The sequence below is a fragment of the Talaromyces stipitatus genome, genomic scaffold (genome assembly GCF_000003125.1).
Source record: "Talaromyces stipitatus ATCC 10500 scf_1105507295523 genomic scaffold, whole genome shotgun sequence".
NCBI classification, from domain to species: domain Eukaryota; kingdom Fungi; phylum Ascomycota; class Eurotiomycetes; order Eurotiales; family Trichocomaceae; genus Talaromyces; species Talaromyces stipitatus.
The window spans coordinates 2,259,471-2,276,393 of NW_002990113.1; the positions used below are offsets into that span (position 1 = coordinate 2,259,471).

General features: G+C 46.5%; 7 protein-coding genes across 10 annotated transcripts, besides 2 other annotated features; 4 read left to right on the plus strand and 3 right to left on the minus strand.

The window, feature by feature from the left end:
• Positions 1–260: 260 nt before the first annotated feature.
• TSTA_067600 (telomere silencing protein Zds1, putative) lies at positions 261–3,449 on the plus strand (the record flags this gene model as incomplete). Its single annotated transcript, XM_002340671.1, has 3 exons — positions 261–266; positions 427–2,757; positions 2,810–3,449. 3 exons carry the CDS (start codon positions 261–263, stop codon positions 2,999–3,001), a joined length of 2,529 nt encoding a protein of 842 aa, XP_002340712.1. The 3' UTR covers positions 3,002–3,449.
• A 190-nt stretch (positions 3,450–3,639) lies between these two features.
• Positions 3,640–4,600, plus strand: TSTA_067610 (uncharacterized protein). The gene is made up of 3 exons (XM_002340672.1): positions 3,640–3,935; positions 3,990–4,098; positions 4,168–4,600. The coding sequence occupies exons 1-3, from the start codon at positions 3,910–3,912 to the stop codon at positions 4,324–4,326; spliced, it is 294 nt and encodes a 97-aa protein (XP_002340713.1). The 5' UTR covers positions 3,640–3,909; the 3' UTR covers positions 4,327–4,600.
• Positions 4,601–4,915: 315 nt separating this feature from the next.
• Positions 4,916–4,956: a microsatellite.
• Positions 4,957–7,134: 2,178 nt separating this feature from the next.
• TSTA_067620 (carbon catabolite repression protein CreD, putative) lies at positions 7,135–10,004 on the plus strand. Its single transcript, XM_002340673.1, has 5 exons — positions 7,135–7,304; positions 7,375–7,518; positions 7,599–7,917; positions 7,966–8,394; positions 8,442–10,004. The coding sequence occupies exons 1-5, from the start codon at positions 7,240–7,242 to the stop codon at positions 9,297–9,299; spliced, it is 1,815 nt and encodes a 604-aa protein (XP_002340714.1). The 5' UTR covers positions 7,135–7,239; the 3' UTR covers positions 9,300–10,004.
• Positions 7,171–7,201: a microsatellite.
• A 58-nt stretch (positions 10,005–10,062) lies between the features above and the next one.
• TSTA_067630 (PH domain protein) lies at positions 10,063–12,174 on the plus strand. Of its 2 annotated transcripts, none has more exons than XM_002340675.1 (5): positions 10,063–10,103; positions 10,178–10,282; positions 10,334–10,459; positions 10,506–10,598; positions 10,645–12,174. In XM_002340675.1, the coding sequence occupies exons 2-5, from the start codon at positions 10,187–10,189 to the stop codon at positions 11,797–11,799; spliced, it is 1,470 nt and encodes a 489-aa protein (XP_002340716.1). In that variant the 5' UTR covers positions 10,063–10,103; positions 10,178–10,186; the 3' UTR covers positions 11,800–12,174. The 2 variants fall into 2 exon arrangements, with proteins under 2 accessions (XP_002340716.1, XP_002340715.1); XM_002340674.1 differs by having other exon boundaries at positions 10,090–10,121.
• TSTA_067640 (GNAT family acetyltransferase, putative) lies at positions 10,652–12,908 on the minus strand. Its single transcript, XM_002340676.1, has 2 exons — positions 12,259–12,908; positions 10,652–12,206 (listed from the first exon to the last, which is right to left on the minus strand). Exons 1-2 carry the CDS (start codon positions 12,830–12,832, stop codon positions 11,941–11,943), a joined length of 840 nt encoding a protein of 279 aa, XP_002340717.1. The 5' UTR covers positions 12,833–12,908; the 3' UTR covers positions 10,652–11,940.
• Positions 12,909–13,044: 136 nt separating this feature from the next.
• TSTA_067650 lies at positions 13,045–14,992 on the minus strand. 3 transcript variants are annotated; one of them, XM_002340678.1, is made up of 3 exons: positions 14,794–14,992; positions 13,947–14,329; positions 13,045–13,896 (listed from the first exon to the last, which is right to left on the minus strand). In XM_002340678.1, exons 2-3 carry the CDS (start codon positions 14,045–14,047, stop codon positions 13,260–13,262), a joined length of 738 nt encoding a protein of 245 aa, XP_002340719.1. In that variant the 5' UTR covers positions 14,048–14,329; positions 14,794–14,992; the 3' UTR covers positions 13,045–13,259. The 3 variants fall into 3 exon arrangements, with proteins under 3 accessions (XP_002340719.1, XP_002340718.1, XP_002340720.1); XM_002340677.1 differs by lacking the exon at positions 14,794–14,992 and adding an exon at positions 14,414–14,442; XM_002340679.1 differs by lacking the exon at positions 14,794–14,992 and having other exon boundaries at positions 13,947–14,442.
• Positions 14,993–15,405: 413 nt separating this feature from the next.
• Positions 15,406–16,622, minus strand: TSTA_067660 (uncharacterized protein; the record flags this gene model as incomplete). The annotated part of the gene is made up of 6 exons (XM_002340680.1): positions 15,406–15,551; positions 15,627–15,695; positions 15,753–15,947; positions 16,070–16,351; positions 16,421–16,511; positions 16,566–16,622. The coding sequence occupies 6 exons, from the start codon at positions 16,620–16,622 to the stop codon at positions 15,406–15,408; spliced, it is 840 nt and encodes a 279-aa protein (XP_002340721.1).
• Between the last annotated feature and the right edge of the window lie 301 nt (positions 16,623–16,923).

Below are 16,923 nucleotides of genomic sequence, written 5' to 3' on the forward strand. Positions count from 1 at the left end.
GACACACACAACACTTATACAAAAAGAAGCTGCTTTCATGACTGCGACTCTCGTTTGATGTGCAAACATTGCATACCTCTTCCCTGTCACGCCCCCTGGTTTCGATGACTACTGGTAGCCCTTTCCATCTGTCGGCCCAGGCGGTGCAACAGCAACCCCGTGTACGCCGCCCGTCTTTTTGGTTCTCTTCGTCATAAGGAAGTGTTCATATCTATCTTCGTTCTGGACCATCTCCGAGGAGGGTGCGTCGAGTTATTCCGATGCAGGTGCGTTCTTGCAAACAATCTCTCTTTACTCGTCACCTGAAGATGTCGCGCTCGCGCCGCACCTGACTCCCCTCTTTTGGATACAACTTACTCTCGCTTTTATAACCTTACGTCTGTCTTTTTTGGTGAAATCAGCTGACTTCTGAAGTACCTTCATCAGACTACTACCAGTTCCTACGAAGCCGACGGGGGGTATGCCGCGAAACGAGGACATGTGCCAACTTTATCCATAAGTGATGACAGCCACCATGTCACCGAGACTATTGGCCATTTGTACGGGGACAGCTATGATCGAGATACTAGGAGGTTAAGTTTTCTACCGACACCGCAAGGCGAGACCCTTTCAGTATCAACACCCAATCCAGAAAATACAAGTTTAGATGCCGGGAGAAGGATAGGCGAGGGCTCCGCTGCAGACAATAGACTCAAGCCGGACTCAACGCGGCCTACGATCACGAAACAATCGTCCTTTGAGAGAGACCCGTCCTCACCTGTGCACTTGTCGCCCACGGATGCCGCTAATTCCTCCTTTCCATTGACTGATATTGATTACGAGTCCAATCCCGATGCCATTAAACAGGAGTACCACACCCTCGCCGCTATACGAAGAATGTCAATGGACGTTACCGGAGACCCCGATTTACCGTCCTACTCAAACTTTCAGGTGCCCTCAATTGCACCGTCCGCGTCCGCCGACGAGAATGATGCCTCTCGATTGTTCTGGGTTCCGGCCCGTCTCCATCCAGAGCTGGCACCCAAGGAATTCAGGTCATTCCTCGAGAGTAGGAAAGAACAGATACAAAGAAGATCGGGCGACTACTCGTCCAGCTTAGGTGTTGAGCGGGAGGAATCCAAGGGAGGTCTACGTCGGAAACGATCCAAGTTGTCGAGGCAGATTGACGATTCGCAGGAATATGTTGACGGCGCGGACCGTCTGGAAAGAAAACGAGCTGAAGCTCATGATGCGAAAGGAGACACGGCCAGTCCGAACCTACAAGAATTGGAGGAGATTGTAAACGATAAGAAACAAGTGAATACAGAGACCCTAGCTCTACTTGGAGGTATAGAAAAACTCGACCTATCGACAAGTGAAGATAAGCCAATTCTTCCGGCTGCGCCTCCTGGCCATAGTCTCAAACGATCTACGAGAACTCAGTATCGGAAAGGAAGCTTGAAGAAAGGCGAGCGGCTGCCTTATTCGAAGAGACTCGGAAGAACACCAGAGATGCTTGCAAATTCTGTCTCGAGCACGCTGGAAGATCCTCCGGCTATTAAACCTCTGATGCGGTCGTCGACTGATCCTGGGCGGAGTCTTTCAGATCGCAATATGGTACAGGACAGACCCAAACCAGCGGCCCCGGCACCAGCATCACCAGCATCTACTAGCACTGCCTTGGCTCCGGGAAGCACAGTGAATGCAACCTTTGAGCCAATGTTAGAACCGAATGCAGCAAGTTCTTCTCAACGGCAGTGGCAGTCGCGCGTTGGGACGAACGGCCGTTCCACTTTGAACATTCCACCTTCCGCACAAACAATACCTCAGATAATAGAGACTCCTCCTTCGTCGTCCGAACCCGAGCGACAATTACAATCCGGCACCATTCCTGAGCGTACCTCCTCACATGAATCCTCATCATCTCAAGCAAATTCAATTTACAACAAACGACACACGCCGCAAAGACAAGCTCAATCACCACAGACTCTTTCAGATATTGCCTCACATCCGTCACCTATACCGGGGAATAGTTCGCGGACTGACAGTTTGTCAGTGATACCAACTTTTGTCGAAGAAAAACGATCTGATAGTAAAAAACACAAAGACAAAAAGGAGAGCGAAGGAAGCCGAAAATCAAGTTGGCCTTGGTCTCGTGGATCGGATGACAAGGATAAAAAGAAGGAGTCAGAGGGGAAGAAAAGCAAGAAACAACATATCGGCACTGAAAAGGCATACGATAAGCAGGACAACACCCGACTGGATGTGCTTCAGAATTCCATTGATAGTGTACCTCGAGGTCGCGAAAGTCTGATCTTGGAACGTCCTGTCGATCAGCGATTGGAAGAAGAACGAAGAAAAGAGAGTCAACGAAAGTCGTCCGACTCCAAACGGGACAAAGAATCAGGGCTCCTCTCATCGATATTTGGCGGCGGCAAGAAGAGGAGCGGATCCGATCACAAAAAGAGTCTATCTCGAACATTATCCCCGGAACCGACATATGTAAAATTAATACCAGACCAGGATTACCCATGGACGCGATTTCCGATTATGGAAGAGCGAGCTATATACCGTATGGCGCATATCAAACTGGCGAATCCTCGTCGACCGCTTCATTCGCAGGTTCTTCTCAGCAATTTCATGTATTCATATTTATCCAAAGTGCAGAAGATGCATCCGCAACTGTCGATCCCGACTTCACCATCCCAGAGAGTCCAGCAGCAGCAGCAGCAGATGGACCAGCCTGATGAGTATACTCAGTATCAACGTTACCAAGAGGTGAGTCCACTCTCCCATTTAAGCTACTTCTTCTAACAATGGTATCAAACAGCAATACTCAGAGCAGACCTATGAAGAATACAACTATAGCTCCGACGAACATGGTGATCAATACGTCTCTGAGCGACAAGACTATGAAAACGGCAACGTTTACGGAACGAATCATCATCAACAACATTACGATGGATCCTACGGCTCTCTAGGCGACGCAGCACAACTAGAAAATGACGAAGAAATGTGGTGATGGCCGTGACATCACGAACTCAGGTTGCTCTTTGCATGTGGCATATCTATACAAGGATGAAGGGAACGGGACTACGGCGTTGACTGTGTTTTACAGCTTCTGAATATAATGAAGTGAGGTTTTATCGATTGGAATGCTTTGCGGTCCTGTACGGAGTACTGTCCATCGAAAAAGCATTATGGTTACCGACTGACTGACTTTCGCTTATTCTGTCTTTGTTTTTCCTTTTTCCCCCCCCCTTATTTCTATCTATCTTATATTTATCATTGGGAATTGCTTTGCACACTGGCGTCAGAAACTGGGCATAGCGTCTCGATGGAATGGGATCACCGTTTTTCTCTTCTAGTTCGCCCATTTTGTGGGTGTTGATGTTGTCTGTTTTGTCGTTGTCTGCTCTGCTATTGAACAGCCTTATGCTCCGTGTACTGAATACATGACCTGGACTATATATATATATCATAAATATAGTTACAACATACATAATAATATATGTATCCTCTTTTTTACAAAAAAGAAAAGAAAAGGTCTAGCGGCGATCATGCTGTCATATCATATGACTTACTAGCTAAACTACTTTGGGTTTAGGTCCGTGTCTGAATAAAAGGGGAAGTTTAAATCGTCATGTGATTCTTCAACTCAGCCACGCGAAACTTGATCTTTGCGACGTTTGAAGAAGCATATTCAGTGATCGAATACTCTATCAGAATACGTCAGAAAGAATTGAACTGTGAATACGGAAGAGAGGGAATTCTCGATTACATCTTGGGAAATAGTACGGACGAACGACTCGACTCGATTCGTATACAGAACCTCGCCATCGGCTTAAGGCAAACGAGAGAAGGAAGGCTACGGCGCAAACAAAGGCGACACATGCTATAATAACGGCAAGATCAATAACAACCGCCAACATGAGTGACGCATACGAAAGAGAATCGTACGTCTACAAGTCTCCTTCTATCTTCTGCTTATACTAACAGGAATAAACCAGGCAAAACAACGCCCTCCTCAACTCCCTCGCCCAAAAGACCTCTGCCCTCAAATCAGTTACGATTGATATATACGATAACGCACGGAATCATGAGACCCTCGATAATACCGTACGATTCTCCCCACGTTATTCCTCTACCCAATATAAGACTGTATCAGGCTAACTTTGATCGGTACAGAATGAAGTCTTCTCAAACATGTCCACGAGTATCCGCGGTAGCGCATCGAGATTGACCCGTGCCGCGCGGGCGGGTGACAAGGTCGCTGTTATGAAAGTTGCGGGTATTTGTGTTGGGACTGGGGTTGGGCTGTGGGTTGTTTTGGGATGGATATTTTGATTTTATTTGTTTTATTTCATTTTCCCCCTCGTTCGATGGGGGCATATTTGTATGAGTATGTGAGTCTACCGGTGGTCTAAATATCGGTATACCGGGATTCCTAGGTTGGGAGGGGACTGGCTTTCCCACTATATTGTCTTTTTTTGCGGATATTGATTTGATCCCCTAGGGATATCAGTTTCATTGCGTTCTGGCGTTTGTCGATACTGTGACGTCGAGCTTGTTTGTTAATACTCTGGTCTGACCGCAATTCAAGCATGCATTTGCATTGATTAATTTGATGACTGGTATTGTTCCCGATAGCTGCCTAGTAGTTGCTGCGTTGTTCATTTCCTATCTTCCATTCTAAACTAGGGTTTGGCCCTTGCTCGGAGTTCTTTCGCTTGTATCAGGCCTGCAACGTATGGCGGAGTCAAAAGTCGAGTCAGGCGATAACTACATGACACTTACGTTAGGATACGTCGATAATTATTCCGTGGGTGTGCTGATAACGTGTGATGAGCAACTCCTGAAGAATGCTACATGCTCATGAGAGGAGACGCACCAAAAAAGGAAATAATCAAGACTCGAATAAGTTGCCATTTTGGGAGGTAGGGTAGGGTAAGACAGCGCAGGGTAGGGTAAGGGTAGACCAGGGCATCTGCCAGCATCAGCAGTTCTCGTCAGACGACAGACTCATGGTCTGAAGGACTCGTCTAAAAAGGTAAGTCATACCCGACCGACAGGGTTATCACTCCCACGGCGTAGAGTCCTCCGAGAGCAAAAAAAAGGGGGAAGAAAATGTATGTATATGAAACATCCAGATTTCATGAGTGCTGCAGCTCCCTCTCTCGCCCGACTCCTCCTGATGACCATCTAGATCGCATTCAGACAGTGTCGGATAAAAACCCGGCAGATCTTGATCGACGAACAGAGGTTCTAGCCCATTGAATTTTTTTTTCTCTCTCTCTCTCTTCTGCCTATAAAAAAATTTTCTAAATATCGGTCACCGGTGTATCGGTGTACCTGGCGGGTGGATAGCTACTCAGGACGTATGTGGCGTGCTAGAGCTTTCAGGCCTGAGACTGGAAAAGCTATATGTGTATCTACCTATCACAGCCAATGACTTAGACACATACCGCCACGAACAGGAAAAAAAGGGTAAATGGTATCGTCTCAGTGTTGAAGACGAGCCGATAGGAAAAGACACGGCGGGTCTTCCCGAGAGGGCGCCCTGGCCTGTGGCGTGGGTCAAGCTTATCTCTTGTTTTTTCTTCCTTTTTTTTTGTCGTCTCTTTCGAGATTTTCCCCTGCGATCAGTGTATCACTAACCCAGTCTGTGTCGTCCCATTGGCTGCTCGAGTGTTTATCATCCATACAGAAAATTTACCGGCCCGACGAATGTCAGCCTAAGCCGAGACCAACTCGGGCTTGACCGATAGTCGAGTCGGCATCCCGTAGCTTCTTTGGTGGTGTTTTTTTTTTTATCTGATCGCCTACGGAATGAGGACCTTAGGACGTTAGTACTCGTCGGCAGGGTTTTCTTTTTCTGTCAAGCGTCAAACCGGCATTAGTCTCATTACACTGCATACATACTAAATAGTATGCATATGTAGCTAGTGCTAGCTGTGCTAGCTGTGATACTGTATTAGGCAGATTGAAAAAAAGGACTGCCTGTTTGTATTGACCGGAATAACCCCCAAGTTATCAGCGCGGTGTCTGTATCTTTCTCATCTTTCTCACAACCGAGTACGTAACTAGGTCCGCCTAAGCTGCCTGTGTATCAAGTTTCGATATCTGCTATGGTCTGCTATGGGTCGAGTTGAAGAAGAATCTGGTCCAGATCCGAGTAACATCTGGATTTAAGGAGGACGTCCTATTTAATAGGTTATTGACCTTTCGTCATACATAGTGTTATTTATTCTAGAACATGATCTGCGTTTACTAGCTGTATTTTATTGTCGACAAAACAGCTCGGTTCTCACTCTCTCGATGAGATTAGAGAGATTATTCTTTCTGCCTGCAAACGACAGGGAATTAAAGTGATACTGTATTGCTGTCCTGACCAAGAGACTGTTTGCGGTATCTTTCAGCTCGTTCCGATGTGTCCTAGTGCGGTATCGCGTCTTACTTACTCATTTGATTATATAATACAATATTCCGGTCGTGTCGTTAAGTTCAACTAAACTAAGTTAGTCAACTTAACATTAACTTATCTTCAGATCTTGCGCTCGATCGAGTACATTAGTTACCTGTAATAGTATGCAGGTGCATACTATTATTGTCTTCTCTTGTCGTGAAAGTTAACACTTCGTCTTCATACATAGTATATTAAGCTACGGTCTCGTCTGAGTAATCTTGACAGTCAGAATGATCAATAAATAATGTGCCGCGATAACCACAAGGCAAGGCTCAAGATAAGAGACTATCCTTGTATCTAGTCATACGGTATCACTGCCGTACTATTTAGCCGATTCTTCAAAGTTCTTCAGCTTGAAGATATGTCACGTCGGGACCATGAACATACTGAATAGGATTCGTACATGAGCTATATGATCGTCCAGGATTGTATCCTGCTATATACCCTGGGCTATCAGGGATAAACCACACCACCTGACGTACATCGTATGGATATCGTACGGTATATTACCGTACAGCCTATCGGAAGACGGTGGGACGGGAGGGGCAGAGTTACCCGTAGTCATTGCTGCGTCTTGCCTTTTTGACTTTGCATGTCGCCATTTTCATCTGCTACTCTTCACTCCTTTGCACTCCTGAAATCAATAAGAAAAGCGCTCATCACTCGTCTGTCCCAGACAATTCACGAACATACAGAATTGTCATATACTGTACAGACTCTTGAGAATATATATATATATATACACACATATATATACACTGCGCATACGTCACATGTGCTGTTGAGCGTCCAATATGGAAGCACTGAGTTTTCTCAGTGGTGGTGGCATTGCCAGCAGTGCCAAATACTTTGACATCAGGTAGTTACAATTCTCATTGAAGAGGCTTTTCTCTATACTGCGCCTTCAGACTAACTGTCAATCTTCGCAGATTGGATGACCCCTACGTCGTCTTTCGTGGAAGCGAGCATGAAGCTGCCAGTGCCCATTTACGAGGCACATTGGTACTCTGTCTCTCAGAACCACTGACTATCAAACATCTCAAATTGACCTTAATCGGCATGTCTCGGATATGGTACGTTCGATCTATCCTTTCAACTCTGTCGGAAGCTTTTTACCTCGGTTAAAAGTTACTGACTCAATGTCGTGCTAAAGTTGGCATCTTCCTTCTAGTGCCACAACAGGCGGTCGCAAACCGTACAAAGAGAAAGTCTTTTACGAGAAGGAATGGAAGTTCCGCGACGCCGGAAAGGGGAGAACGGAAATATTACCGGCCGATAATTACGAGTTTCCTTTTGATGTCATATTGGAGGGTTCTCTGCCAGAGAGTGTGGAAGGTCTGCACGATACGTGGGTTACATATCGATTCAAGGCAGAGATCGGCAGGAAATATGCTCGCGACATTGTCATCCGGAAACCAGTGCGCATTGTCCGGACGTTGGATCCGAGTGCTCTAGAACTCGCCCATGCAATGGTTAGTATTCTCCTCAGGCAGATTGGAAATAAGTCTAACGTTCCCCAGTCGGTGGAAAATATTTGGCCGAACAAAATCGAATATTCCATCAGTACACCCACAAAAGCCGTCATCTTTGGCACCTCGGTGCGCATCGATTTTCGCCTTATCCCTTTGTTGAAAGGACTGAAAATTGGGACGATTACTTCTCAGCTTATTGAAACCCATGAACTCACGATGAATCCGGATGACCCAACCACTGTGCAAAATACTTTCAAGTCGACGCGGACAATCAAGACGGATGACTACGAATTGAACGAGGAGGAGCAACTTGAAATACTCGACGAGACGGCTGAAGGATTCCAGTTCCATCGGATGTTGGAACTGCCCCATTCATTGTCACGATGTCTGCAGGACACGGATGTGAAAGGCATTAAAATCCGGCATAAACTTAAATTCAGAGTACAATTGCACAACCCTGATGGACACACGAGCGAGGTATGTTGTCGCCCTAATACGTACATTGACTATGCTAATTTCGATAGTTACGTGCCACTCTACCGGTTACCGTTCTGATTTCACCCGATATGAGAATCGACGAGAACAACACGCTTATCGAAGATGGCAGCACTGTCCGTCAGCATGCAGCAGAGGAACTCGCCAACCAAGCACCTCCACTCTACGGCCAGCACCAGTTTGACCGTCTATACAGCGACATTGACATTAGCGGATACCGCACGCCCGGGCCTATGAGTGGCTCTGCTACACCATTTGGAGCGTTGAGCAGGAATATTTCATCTGAAGATCTCCCTTCCCTGGAAGCCATCACCAACGGAGATATATCCGCGTCAGCATTGCACAGTCGACTTAGCCATCTTCATGCCACTCGAGGCACTTATTCCTCGTCTCCTGGCGGCGATAACCACGACAGCCACCCCGCAGATTACTTTAGCCATATGAACGGGCGCCAATCTGGCGGTAACTCTCATTCACACAGTCCGGAAAACAACTCTCGGCGAGCTTCGGATGAGCAGGATCGCGAGCAGCCGGATTCTACCGTGCCGTCGGGCATGGTTACACCGCATCAACCGCAATACATGGAAGTTGAGACGTTAAGCCGGGTGCCGAGCTATACTACTGCGATCAGAACAGCAGCCCGAACGCAGTACGACAGCGAGCTTCCGGCCTACGATGCCGCTATTTCCAGCTCAGCACCACCAGCACGACCGCTTCCTCCGCCGCAACAGGCACATCTCCGTAACTCGAGTACTTCATCACCTACACGGATGTTGACACTTAATGACGCGCTTCATCGGACATTCTATAACAATCAACATACCAGCCCTGGCCATGACGATGCTGAACGACGATTACGTCTTACACAAGCGCGTGTCGATATATAACCTTACAACCTGTCTCTCCCCTCACCTGCTTGACCTTGTTGTCTTGTAACCCTACGCATTTATATCGGCGTCTTTATTTCTATTCATATATTATTCCTAGTCAGGATACCATACTTTGTTTGGATGTCTTTTCTTGCTTTATACTTGTCACTGGATCATGGACGGCGTTATCAAATCTTTTATGTTTTAGTCTATTGGCGTTATCTTTACCTAACTACACCATTCTGCAGGTAAGGTTATTTGACAGGGTGGACATGGGAAACAGCACGTTCTATCAGACGAGATGATGAGATGATGGAGTATACAAATGACGATGGTGGCTGTTCCACAAACCCCGATCGAGCTAATCTTAAGCCTAATTTCCGAAATAGGATTAGCATGAACTGGACAACTGTGGCTGTGCTTATTTGCTGATTCAGTATGCACACACTGCTGAATGAATCGGTTTGTCTGAAGAATGGCAACCATTGCTGGGTGTTTACTCTGACAGAGGCTATATCTATATAATTGATACTGTATATCCACTCATTCTCTTCAGGCAGTCATTCAACTGCACTGAATGTGTTAGAGTAGAACCAATGGGAGGGCAAGAATATTGATGCCTGATTGGCTGCGAAGCTTAAAAAGGGGGTAAGGCAACCAAATCCCGATCGGGGAAAGCGTGTGAGTGAGGTCATACGCAATTGTCGATCAATAGAAAAAGAATCATTGTTACTTCAGCTTAAATAGTTGATCTCTTCATTGCATTTCTCTTATATTTGTTATCTCAATTCCCTTTCTTTTTTGGTCTGGTTGTTGTTATAAGTAAGTTCTGAGTTGGCGGTTAGGCTTCATCCCCGCAACCCCTCACCATGGATTCTAACTTATCTACTGCACAGAAACAGAAAATGTCGGCTCTACCGCACCGGACTGCGACAACGCACAGTATCGCTACCAATTCCACCAGCGACGATGAGGGGGTTGTTGGTGAGGATACCAGCGAGGTTCGACCTACCCTGTAATCGATCATATGTCTCGAATACTAAGATATTTAGACATCGCGGCTTTTGCTCGAGCGTCTGCAGGCATGGAAGCATATGTGTGGATATCTAGAAGAGTATATTGATGCGACGGCCAAGATACACAAGTCGCAGGCCAAGGATTATGAGAAAGTGCTCAAGGTATGTACTTTTAAGCAGTTTACGTGGACAATGTTGACATGTCTAGACTATCAACAATCCTTTACGAGAGGGGCATCATTTCGATCAAGGATTACAAGGGGTTGCGGGATTATTTGAAGTGATGCGCAACAACACACGGGTATGCCATTCCTTATTCGAATATAAGGATATAACTGACCGACTAGGGAACATCCAACATGTACATCGAACTCGAAAAGAATCTGAAGGGTCAAGTCCTCCCAATCCTGGAACGACTCCACAAGGAAATCAAGAGCAAATCCAAAGAACTCAAATCCGGCACCACCAAAGTCTCAAAGGCAGTCGACAAGGCTCGCAGCGTTACGCAGAAACATATTGAGTTACTGGGTCAGTATGCCGCTGCGTATAGCTCGGCGGGCCACACCAAGATTGAGCCGCAACATGACCCTTATGTCTTGCGCCGAGGTATCAATCACCGGTTGAATAAGCAGGTTATCGAAGAGAACAACAGTCGCAATGATACGATTGCAGTACAAAATTCGTTCGCCGCGTTCGAGGCCCATGTTATTGAGACTGTGCAATTGGCCTTGAACACATTCTTCCAGTTCGTGGGCGGTCAGTTGGATCAGCAACGCGCGTTGTACGGAGATATCGTTCAAAACGCGCAGAATATTGCCGCCGATTATGAATGGAATCTTTTCGTCAAGCGGAACGATGGTATCTTGATTGATCCGGAGGCACCTCCCCGATCATTTAGCAACATTTCCTTCCCTAACCAGGATCATGCCTCTACCAGACCCCTGATTGAAGGTACGCTGGAGCGCAAGTCCCGTGCCCTGATCAAGGGTTACAGCACTGGATACTACGTTGTCACACCCGCACGATACCTGCACGAGTTCAAGGACAATGACGACTTTACTAAGGACCCCACCCCGGAGTTATCACTCTACTTACCGGACTGCATCATCGGAGCGATTGACGGCGCAAAATTCCACGTCAAGGGTAAAGACGTCTCCAACGGCAAAGTCGGCAACGCCTTTTCGACCACGAGCGAGTTTCAGTTCAAGGCTCATACTCCCAACGACGCCGAGAAGTGGTGGAGAGTCATTAAGGATGCGACTTCTTCGCCTGCTGCGGTTGAGGCTGTGCCACCACCGATTAATACTAATGTTGGTCACAGTGCTAGCACTACTGCTACACCTGTTTCTGCGACCACGACTCCAGCGGGAAGTCGCAATGTCAGCGCTACTCATCCAGTTGATAAGGAGGTTGCTGTTGGGTCTGGGACTGCCGATGCTGCTCCGGGTGTGAAGCGTAGTCCCAGTCATTATCATACTTCTCCGGGTGGTACTGGAGTATAACTACAACCTTGTCTTTCGGCTATTATTGCTCCCTTTATACCTTTTGGTTAATGCGTTTGATTTCTCACGGATTTGATTTGAGCACTCCATATTTGAATCCATTATGAATGTGATCTTAAATACAATAATCTAATCATAGTCTTAATCTCTCACCCACTTCAAAACAACAATATCCTGCCTCCCACCACCCCCATATTTATACTCTGGCATATCCGCACTCGCCTTTTCCAGTGTACACTCCAACACAAATCCACATTTTTGAACCACACCCACTGAACTCTGATTCCCCAAAAACGCACTACTTTTTATCGTTTGTGCATTCATTCTGGGTATTGCCCATTCTGTGATTAGTGTGCCGAGGACGGCGCTCATTATACCTTTTCGGTGGTGAGAGGGTGATAACCAGACTTTTTTGTCAGTATAAAAATAGAAAAAGAGAGAGAGGAGAAGAGAGCATACATCCAAGTCCCCAGACCAAATTCACATGTCCCACGGGTAAAGAATCATTATACTCCTGCGCCTTTTTGCGCTGTTCGCTGTCCACAGGTAATTCATAAAAGGGGTATCGACTAATAAATATATCGCCTACTTTGGGCGCCTGAGCTGCTACCTCCTCCTCTGTTCCTGCCCCGGCAGCTGGGGAGAGAGAAGTATCCCGAATATCCCGAAAGGGACATCCATCGTATAACCATTCCCCTTCTCCATCTTCAGGTGGTGGTACTGGATGCTGTAATATCCGCTGCGTATCATCGTACATCCTCCGATGAAACGCAAGCGCATGTTCGCGTTTGTATGGATAGGGTGGTGATTCGAGGTATTTGTGCACCCGGTCATCATTAAGCGCTGTTAGGGCGGCCTCAATGTCGGATTCGGGCGGGATTATGTCTTCATTTTCTTGTTGTCCTTTTTGTGGTGTGTGTACAACTCGCGGAGAGGTGATGATTATGTGTGAATGGGGTGCGGGGAGACGGATGTAGGGTTCTTTTACTTTCTCTCTCGTGGAATTGGATTTGTCAAGGTTGATGATGACCATTTTGCTCGGACTCTGTTTCTCAATTCGGCTTTGAAGAGGATTGTAGTTCTAAAATGCGAGCGACAGAGTCTTATAGCTGGTGGAGCACCCCTGTTAGTACCTGTGAGTCACAAACAAAAAAAATTCGTGGATAGCGCCATTGCGCCAAGGTCAGGGTTGGTTATATTTTAGTTAGCTGTTAGGTAACTTAATTAATGATATACCTTGTTCTTAGAAACGTTGGTTCATTCTCATATCCTAGTCTGCTCGCAAAGACAATGCATAAAATACACGAGATGACTCGTCTCATTCTTGGATATGAATCCATATTCTGCACCTGATCAGAAAAGCGAAAAAAAAGGTATCTCGAAAATATTGACAAAAACAATGCCCAAATGCATAATGCAACCTTGCTCAAAATGACAGTCTAAATAATCAGTAAAGAAAATCAAAAATCCTCCGGACTCTCAAGGTCTTGCAGTTTCTGACGCAGAAACCGTCCTAATGCAGCTGATTTCGCTTCCAAAGCCAGAAGTATCTCCGGCGACGTATTCAGATTCAACGCCGCTAGACGAGCGAGATCATTGTCTCGGTCTATTTCGTACTGTGCTGCGAGTAGACCATCTCCATTTCGCTGTGAGCTCCCCGGTTTTAATGATGACGATGCTGATGGTGATTTTGTTGCATTTGACGTTGATTGTAATGATACCGGATTTGCTTCGTCTGCTTCTACTGCTGCATCATTGGAATCACCACTCGCTTCTATGTTGACCGTTGTCTGGGTCTTGTTTTGTAGTTTTTCTGGCCCTACTACAGCAAGAAGGACCTTATCTGCGATTCTCGTCACGACCGCAGCTTGATTCTCATTTTCAAAGACAATCGAACCGACATCTCCTAATGATATAGATGGCGTAGTCACATATGATGAAGGATGGCTTGCGTGCTTCACGCCGGTCAAGTTTCCTGTCGAAGCAGTTCGAGCAAAAGACGTGTAGGCTGCACCGTAAGTTGCGCTGAGGTTGCGTAGTTGACGAGTTGACAAATCCGATGCATATGCAAATATCGCACCATTCGTTGCAAATATTCTGCTTCTTCAGTGACTTTATACACAACCTGATGGTGATGAATAACTCACAGTATGGAAGTGATCTCTGGAGGCGAGGTGTTATCCTCTAGCAAATCGCTAAGGGCTTCATTATCAAGCATTCGAATATCCGGAAGTGCTGGTGGAGTCATATTGTCGTCCGAATCTGTATCGGCATCACTCAGCGTAGACGAAGAAGCCTTGTCACTTGAGTCGGTAGACTCGACGCTATCCGTCTCGTAGCTATATAAGATAGGAGCGCGTGTGCAATCTTCCGGGAAGAAGAAACAGTTCTCCCAGCCGTCGTCGTCGTGATAATCGTATTCGATGGGTTCCGGGGAATATTCTAATAGGTTTCGGGCGTATTGAACTTGGCACCGAGCCCAGTAGGGAACGAAGTTGGAGTCAGTAGACTTGTGTTTTGAAAGGCTGGCCTGTAGTGAAGACTCCATGATTTAGTTTGGTAATTTGCATCATACGAAAGGACAAGGGCACGGTTATAAATAATCGAATCTGACTTTTTGGACAACAGTCAGACGACAGCCAGCTGGGTGTAATTGCCCATGCCATCACTAGTTCGTCTGACTAAAAGATGTGGAGGAGGCGCAAAAGCAATGAGAGAAATGCACGTAAGATTGCAAGTCTCAGGGAAAAAAAGGACTCATGTGGGTACACAGCATCAACACAGGTAGGCATCACTCATCGACTAGTCTGACTGTTCGTGTTTTGCCAGTGCGACATCTTCAGCCGATTGCTCCGTTCGTAGTTAATCGGCGGCTAGGGCGGTAGATGGATAGCATGTTTGCGATGCGCAAAACACTAACAGACATTCCTCGAACTGGAGTCTGCCTGTGACCTGCTTTTTGAGAGGGAAGAAAACCTTGTTGACTTGACATACCTCTTTCGTTTCAAGGCTAGCCGATCACCTGAGGTTGGTGTAGCACCAATGGTGTAGAACTACACAGTTATGTACAGCCTCACAATCGTCGGACAGTATATCGGGCAAGTAGCGGGGGCTTGAGCACAATTAGTTGACTATTGACGCGAAAAATGTGTGGAATAGGATGAGTAGTTCTAGACTTTAGATCTTCAACTCCGAAGTATGAGTGATGTTGCTAAAGAGTGAAGCCGTGAAGCTTTTGGAGTTGGCGGGGATAAGGAGCGCTAACCTAAAAGAGAAAGTCTATTAAATAAAAGTAATTTGCAAGATATAAATCTATAAATCTACACTCTTGTATATATGGGAACATCTCCAGGTGCCAATTGGCCATAGGCAGCTCAATATTAGCAATGATGCTTTCCATATCTGCTTCTCTTAAGCTCCATCGGGTAAAGAACGTTTGAGACTGGTATTATTTCGAGATTAGGTGCCATATTGTTGAGATGGAGCTCGATGGAACATATTTTCAGAATCAGATTGATGTCTCCTTCCTAGCGAAGTTGGAAGCTAGAGAGGCTAATCCTATGAATTTTGAGGGAAGACTACAGATTCTTTCCCCCCATCTTCCTCTTACGAGAGATATTCAGACGTGTTGCGTAAAAGGAAGCCGTTGTGCTGCAACTTCTGGAAGATGCCCTCAGGGTCGTACTTGACTGCAACGTCCTGCATCCTTTTGACGTTTTCCGTGCCGTAGCTGCGCAGAACCTTTTGGGAGGCTGTGGCGAAGGTCATACACAGAAAATCGAGCAACAGGCTCTTTTATTGAGCCAGAGAGCGTATTTCCGCCATACAGTCTACAGCCTTTTGCGCAGCGGCGTCATCGCTGCCATCTTTGGGCCATTCACAGGTAAACACCCACCCTGTGGTTTAGAATCGAGTCAGCCTTTTCAATATATTAACTAGCAGAATGCACTTACAGCACTGCGGAACACTCTCCAGTCCCAGTATGTTCTCTCCGCGATCCTTTCCTGCCTGTACACCAGCTTTGCCCATAGGTTGGATTGTAAAATGCAGAACGCAGCCCACCGGGAGACTTTTAGATGTCTCTATCCAAGACTTGTAGGCCTCTTCGTAGAGTTCCCGCGAAACTTTGGTAGTTACTGTGGAGATGGCTCACCTGTTTTAGAGCGTTAGCAAACCATCAAGGGGGGGGGAAGCCTTTTTCTTTCCCCATTTCTGCTCACTTCTTAGTCCTGCTCATGGCCCATTGCTTGGGCCAGTGACAGTAGCGTACCGTTTGTGGCGGGAACCACTGTTGTTATCAGACTCGTGAGGTTATAGAAAGGTTCAAAGGCCAGAGGACTCTGCGCCGGGGTATCTCCATAGAGCAAGCTTACAGCTACAAAACCATGGTTGAAGTTAGTGAACAGCCCGATCTTAGGGTCGTCCTCTATGGTTTCTTGAACAGCTATTGTTGCCTTGATGATTTCGACATAGTCTTCCGGGTTGTAGAGGTTGATTGTGTATTGGACGTTGATTAGAGGGTGGGTTTCAATACCGAATCTAGTCACGATCCCTATTTGAATTGTCAAGGAGCCCATCACCCAAGCCAGGTAAAATTGATACATAAAAGCATGCTACATACTAAAGTTTGAACCTCCTCCTTTCAGGGCGCGGTAGAGATCGCCATTTTCATTCGCGTTTGCATTAATAAGTCTGCCATCGGCCAACAACACCTGAGGATATCGTCCGTGAGAACTGCGCCAAAAAAAGAAAGCGGGTTCACTTACCTCGAAATTTTTGATGCCATCTGCTCCGAGCCCATACAGATTGGGAAATGCACCCATGCCACCTTTGATTACTCGTTAGCTTCCAAGTCCCAGCAGGCACCACGCCATTCGGAATGAGTAGGCTGAACCTCCAAGGAGGAAACCTCCTAATCCAACTTGCTGGTCTCGACCTCCAATTGCCGACCGCTTGTGCTCCTCTAGCCAGGCATACACCTCACCCCAAGTGCATCCTGATCCAACTTGGGCGACTCCCTCAGAACTCAGCTTTCTAGACTGAAGCTGACGAATGTCGAGGACGATAGCTGTCTGATCATGATGAGCTTCTTTCCAAAAAAGCGTGTGTGGAAGAGATTGGTGT

Bases quoted from the DNA above. Each gene is read 5' to 3' on its own strand.
- TSTA_067610 (XM_002340672.1), top strand. From the start codon at position 3,910: ATGAGTGACGCATACGAAAGAGAATC. The intron at 3,936-3,989 runs GTACGTCTACAA...GGAATAAACCAG, and splicing joins GACGCATACGAAAGAGAATC to GCAAAACAACGCCCTCCTCA. The intron at 4,099-4,167 runs GTACGATTCTCC...TGATCGGTACAG, and splicing joins ATGAGACCCTCGATAATACC to AATGAAGTCTTCTCAAACAT.
- TSTA_067620 (XM_002340673.1), top strand. From the start codon at position 7,240: ATGGAAGCACTGAGTTTTCTCAGTGGTGGTGGCATTGCCAGCAGTGCC. The intron at 7,305-7,374 runs GTAGTTACAATT...CAATCTTCGCAG, and splicing joins GCCAAATACTTTGACATCAG to ATTGGATGACCCCTACGTCG. The intron at 8,395-8,441 runs GTATGTTGTCGC...TAATTTCGATAG, and splicing joins CTGATGGACACACGAGCGAG to TTACGTGCCACTCTACCGGT.
- TSTA_067630 (XM_002340675.1), top strand. From the start codon at position 10,187: ATGTCGGCTCTACCGCACCGGACTGCGACAACGCACAGTATCGCTACC. The intron at 10,283-10,333 runs GTTCGACCTACC...TAAGATATTTAG, and splicing joins TTGGTGAGGATACCAGCGAG to ACATCGCGGCTTTTGCTCGA. The intron at 10,599-10,644 runs GTATGCCATTCC...CTGACCGACTAG, and splicing joins TGATGCGCAACAACACACGG to GGAACATCCAACATGTACAT.
- TSTA_067640 (XM_002340676.1), bottom strand. From the start codon at position 12,832: ATGGTCATCATCAACCTTGACAAATCCAATTCCACGAGAGAGAAAGTA. The intron at 12,207-12,258 runs GTATGCTCTCTT...CTGACAAAAAAG, and splicing joins TTTGGTCTGGGGACTTGGAT to TCTGGTTATCACCCTCTCAC.
- TSTA_067650 (XM_002340679.1), bottom strand. From the start codon at position 14,347: ATGGAGTCTTCACTACAGGCCAGCCTTTCAAAACACAAGTCTACTGAC. The intron at 13,897-13,946 runs GTGAGTTATTCA...CTGAAGAAGCAG, and splicing joins CCAGAGATCACTTCCATACT to AATATTTGCAACGAATGGTG.